Below are 6,000 nucleotides of genomic sequence, written 5' to 3'. Positions count from 1 at the left end.
CTGCAATACGTATGTTCAAAAAGACATTATGAAATAGAGTAAATGAAACAAACAGTATGTTCCATGTTTCGTATCTTTCTAGTGTATGCCAAATTCTGATGGCTCTGGTACCATTTTCTTTGTGTAATTTTGCTCTTCCCAGCTTGGCAACCAACTTGAACATGGAGTCAAGTTGTACTTTAATTGTGGACTGTATAGGAAAACAACAGGCTTCAAAGAAAGACATAACAAAAACAAAAGCAAGCATGCGATCTGTAACAGGGTTGTAGTGATTGTCATATCAAAACCACAGGTTGACGTGAATGCAATATATATGCCTGTAACATAATCATGACCCAGCATTCGGCAATAGTCAGTGTAGAGTGAAATTTGACAGCTGTGAGCCAGGGCTGTCTTCAAAATAGAGGGTGGTTGTGTTGCGAACCGCAGCTTTACTCAAAGGCAGCAATGAAGGAGAGTACTAGACTCGTGGGATTTAAACAAAATCTTAATCTGTCAAACTACATCACTTTCACAATGCTGCCCTGATATAAAAAAGCTGGAGACACTATGAATAGAAAAAGAAAGCTGGAAAGATGTTAGAAGTTATTTGAACATGAGAAATATGATCGTGCATGTGCCTAGTTTTTCAAAATCTCAAAAGTGTGATCTCAATGTCTATCTCTTTTATTTCTTTTTCTCTGCCTTTTCTATTTAATTTTTCCCTCATCCGGAAGACGTATTTAGGTTTTGTTTTCCTGTTTTGTTTGTTTTTTTTTTTATTTCTTCGGATCATGTACAACTGTAATTGCTCTTTTTACCTGTAGTTGTTGAGTGCATTTTTAGTGGAAATATACAGGTGTACTCATTGTATTCTTTCTCATTATCTTTTTTTTTTCTCTCTCTCAATCATGTAAATCTGATAAGAACCACTATAAAAGCCAACCCAACTTCCAAGTATGGCAGACAGGTGCATGCAACCTGTGTGTGTCAGCCAGCCAAAGTGTACACTGAGGCAGGAGCTCATAATTCAGTGCTGATTGGGGATTGGTTTCTACATACTTCAAAAAGTACAGTGACACCACTTGCAAGCACACTTGTTGATCAGCCTGACTATATACCAGTACATGTCCAGTTCTGTGGTTGGATAAGAAAACACACTCCAGAAAAATTGTGGTTCTCAGTTCTTATAATCTCTGGCTATACCGGGAACAGCACAGTGCAAGCGTATGCCACACTCATAAAGGGTGTCTGATTTTAAGTGATGATGACGATGACGTACATTATATACTTAATGCACATATGATGACGCACATATTCAACATGGTGGTTAGACGTGGCAGATATAGAAGATATAGAAGGCAAAAATAAAGAACAATGGGTTTGTTGGATAAATGGTTTATTACCACCACAAGAGGGATCTCCTTTCTTTCTTCTTTCCGCATTTCTGCATGTTTAATGTTTCCATGTTGATCTACTTTGTTTGCTCCTCCTTTTTGAACTGTTTTGAATATCTTTTCTGTTTTTTTTTGTTTTTTGTCAGACATTTTTGTGTGTTCTAGTTTGTTCTGTGTTGTTATTGTTTTGCCGGCATATTGTATTGTGTGGGAGGTAGGGAAATGATATTTTTACTTTATGTGAATTATTTAACATTCTCCCATGACATATTGTACTGATCTGGACAAGACCTTCTTCAGGTTCATATTCCTTTCATTTCTTGTGCTTGAGTATGTAGCATGGCTATGCCAATGTTCTTTTTGTATGCATCATGTCAGATATATTACTATCTATTATTAGACATGTAGACAACTGGATTTTGTGGCAGTCAAATTTCCTTTTATGTTTCATTCGGAAGTATTTTTTTGAATACATAAAGCAATACTGTATACATCTTTTCTTTGGAGTGATTTTCTTGACTAAAGTGTGCAGTTTAGTATTATATTGCCCCCTTTTTGGTGGGTTGTGTAGATAACTCCTCAATCCAATATCTAAATATATCCTTATCATTCAACACAAACTACAAAGCAAAGATGAATGTTCTCGAATGTAGATTGTATTTTATGGAGATGGATATGGCTATAAAGTAGCACAATGTACTGCATAAAGTATTATTTGTATGTGGAAAAGACTGTGGAGAAGAAAAACAAACAGAAGAAAGAAAATAGATATAAACAGTGGCTTCATACTAAGTAAACCAATATCTGAATAAATTTGTTGATCCAATCCTCTGTGATTGTAAAAGTGTTGGCCATGATTTATTCTTTTGTTTAGTATTAAAGCATGTATCATTTGAGTTCTATGTTATGACTGCACCTTGAAAGACTGTGTCCTTTGACGCACTATCGCAGATTGAAGATTGAGATTAGCTTGTGAAACTCATCTAGTCCTTCAGAATTACTGTAGCTATTACTTTTTAATGAGCCACTCTAAAAAATGTCATACGCTTTTAAGATGCAGTTCCCTCTATAGATACAAAATGTACTGTAGAGACACGTGAAGTACCTTCGGGGGTATATTGTATTCAGTGAGATACACACTAAGGATGGCATGCTACATTATTGGAGGCTAGTTTAAAGGGACTGTACAGTACTGGTTGAGGTAGGGATTCATGTTTTCAACATTCCTAAGTGAGATAATGAGAAACCTCTTATGAAATATGAAAGAGCATGTAATTTTAAGAAGGATTCAACGTTTATTTGATGAAAATTGGTTTTCAAATGGCCGAGATATCAACAAAAGTGCTAATAATAAAAGGCGACATGCCACAACTTTATTAGGATCTCTTTGTTTCACCTTGTTTTTCGATATCTCAGCCATTAGCCCCCCCCCCCCCCCTTAGAACTGCATGCTCTTTGACATCTCATAGAGTGGTTTCTGAATACAAGTTGTATCTCGCAAAACGTTAGAAGCTAAATCTTCACCTCGACCAGAACTGTACACACCGGTGTAAATTTCTGTACAAAGTTTTGTGTTGTGTTTTTCTTACATAAACCCTTTCTGTGCCATGGACTTTGGACAATATGTACAATGCTATGGAGTTTTCTGTGTCAGTAGGCACTCAAAGCTCACAAAGGGTTATTCAAAGTTGCGTCATTACAGCATGCCCTGCTTGCTTTCCCATGCAGGTTTCAATGTAAACCGACAGTCCGTGTCACCAGCCAGGATGCTGACGGGGAGACCAAAGGAGAGAGACATGTACGATAGCTCCCCAAACTATAGTCCCCTTCCAGGTAAGTCTATTAACCATCGGAGCAGCCTCTCTGCGAAAGGGAGCTGCACCCTGTCTCCCAGCCCTTTCCCCTCCCGGAACCTGTACCTGTCAACATATGGCCTCTATAACATAAAAGTTCATTACACTTTAATACTCTGCTTTGTACAGTTAATAGCGAAGTTCTTGTCCTGAAGAAGGCATTGAGGTTAGTTCAGACAAGTCACCTTTTATTAAAAAAAGAAAAAGAAAAAAAGGTAGTTTCAAGATTTTGCTGTCTCATCTCAAAGACAAGGTGCCATCTTGCTGCCTTTTGTAAGCTTCTGTAGTAATACAGTGCACACCCATTTTATATAACGGAACATGGCTGAAGCAAAAATGTCATTACAACATCTGAAGTAAAAATTTGGGTCCCAAAATTATCATCCATTTTATCTTTACATACTGTATTTTTTGGCTGTTACAAAATTGCAATAAAATGAAAGAAGACTGCTGGTTGTGAGGACTTTGCTATAACGGGATTCACCTGTACACTGTATGTCTGATCAACAGAGACTGCTACAGAGAGAAAAAAAGGGGAGAGATGGTGAGACAGACATATATGTATGTATACTGTAACATACATACAGACAGACAGACTGACAGACAGACAGAGACTGAGATACAGACAGACAGAGACAGAGATGGACATAATTGAATTTAAAAAAAATGAATCAATAAGATATCTAAAAGATTTCATATCTTAGTACATGTATGTTGGCCTGTGTTGTGATAAACCCCTATTGCCTTGAGACATAGGAATGTAGGCAGCGTGATCGATGGGGCTGTGACTGGAAAAGCAATACAGTGGAGCTAATGTGGTCAAATGAGCTTCGTGTAAAAGCAATTTCCCTGTAAACTGTCTTGTAATTGATTGAAATTGGGGACTAGTAGATCTAGACATATTGCTGGCTTCATACTAGACAAGGAAATCCAAATGCTTCTGTACATTGGATTATGGGTGATTGATTGATTGTCAGAATTGTGTGTATAGCTTTAAAAAGGGACTCCCTCTGGAGTTGTGGTACAGAACAGGTTTGTGCATGTTGAAATGACAGGAGGGAAAAAAATCAACAGCAACAACAACAACCTGCCATATTCTTTCTAGTGTTAGTTACCTACTTTGTGGTTTTGTGTATGATTTGTTTTCCATTCTGTACAAGGAGACTAGGTAACTCAAGAAAATCAAACTGGAAAACAGACTAGTGATATCAAATGCAGATGTGGACATATTACTGTTGTATCACAGATAACCAGCGCTTCTATCCACGTGTATGACAGAACATGTTATAGTAAAGACTATAATATAAATGAAAAAACAACAACTTTTGTTAAGTTGATCTATTACACTGGGCTAAATATACCTAAGTTTACTTCCTCATAATTCTCCTGATAAATGTATTTCTGTGCATGTTTCAATATCTCCAAGTAAATATTTGTGTGTATTTATTTTTCCCTATTCAAGTACTAGGAAATTTTAAAACATTTCTAAACGGAGAAATTTTAAAACATTTCTAAACAGAGAAATTTTCCTTGCTGATAGTATTGCAAAGTGTTATTTTGGAGACGAGGAGAGTACACTTTTTGTGAGTTTCGTATTTTTGACGTATACTGTTAACGTTGCTATTTTTAAGGACAGACATGTTTTTGAAAATGAGGAGATCACAGACATTTTCACAAGATGTTGCTTTTGCGATATGACACCAATGGCATGTTGTTAAATTCACGGCCCAACAGTGATTCATGAGATTTGCACAAATCAAAATCGTCATGAAAATTATAGCTTTTACAGTATTAGATGAAGTGTTGACTGTGTGGGAAAACGGGGAGGGGGGGGGGGATGGCAGATTCAGCAGACAGCTAACCTAATGTCACACAAAAGTCTACACACACACACACACACACACATGAATATAAAGAATCTTCCTACTAAGGGATAGAGGACACACCCTCTTGCTCCCTCGCATTTCGCCCCCACTCCCCTTTTACAGAATTCCTGGATCTACCCTTGTTGTGTACACTATACATTTTGCACACACACATATGCACAATGCTAGATATGATGCACAAGATTCGCAAACAAGACCGATGCTGGATGCAGTATTTCGGACATCGGCTCTTGAAATCCTGCTGTTTGCAGGACTGCCCCTAGAAAGTCGGGAATCCCCAGACACCCTCTCCTGTGCTATCTCATTGGAGTGGGGGTTTCATTGAGCCGATACCCTAGAGCATGCTGGAGGAGGAGGAGGGTGGGTGGTGGTGGGGGTGGGGGGGGGGGGGGGGGGAGTGAATGGGATTTAGTAAGGAAAATATCAAAGTGTAGTCTTCCCACAGCAGACCCCACTTCTAATTGACATCATCGTTGCACTGCTATTGATTGAAGTTTTATTTTTGTTGTCTTTTTCTCACTGTATTCAGACATGTGATTTAGAATCTACTTTTGCAGACACAATCTTATGTCTTGAGAAGGATATGTATCTCAATAAACAAATCTTGTCCTTAATTCCCGAAGCTCCCTTTTTACAAGAGATGCACAAATATCCTCTTAAACACACGATTTTCCAACACAACATGTTCTGCATATACAGCCCCCCCCCCATTGCACACACACACACACACACACACACACACACACACACACACACACACACACAAACGCACACATACACAGGCATGCACAGCTTGTACATGTACACATACATTGTACAGTTCTACACATTTGTATTGATGTGATTAAAATGTATGTTTATTTCCCTTTTCAGCAAACAAAACAA

At 38.0% G+C, this 6,000-nt stretch overlaps 1 protein-coding gene across 1 annotated transcript in view; it reads left to right on the top strand.

The window, feature by feature from the left end:
- Window positions 1-3,104: 3,104 nt before the first annotated feature.
- LOC140235799 (oxysterol-binding protein-related protein 8-like) overlaps window positions 3,105-6,000 on the top strand; it is a 97,618-nt gene continuing 94,722 nt past the window's right edge. Inside the window, exon 1 of the mRNA XM_072315800.1 lies at window positions 3,105-3,209. Coding sequence (XP_072171901.1) covers window positions 3,143-3,209 — 67 coding nt within the window. The 5' untranslated portion in view covers window positions 3,105-3,142. The remainder of the gene's footprint in view (window positions 3,210-6,000) is intronic.

Source organism: Diadema setosum, chromosome 12 (genome assembly GCF_964275005.1).
Source record: "Diadema setosum chromosome 12, eeDiaSeto1, whole genome shotgun sequence".
Classification (NCBI taxonomy): domain Eukaryota; kingdom Metazoa; phylum Echinodermata; class Echinoidea; order Diadematoida; family Diadematidae; genus Diadema; species Diadema setosum.
Note: the sequence above shows the minus strand (reverse complement) of the source record. Positions and strands in the feature narration are given on the sequence as shown.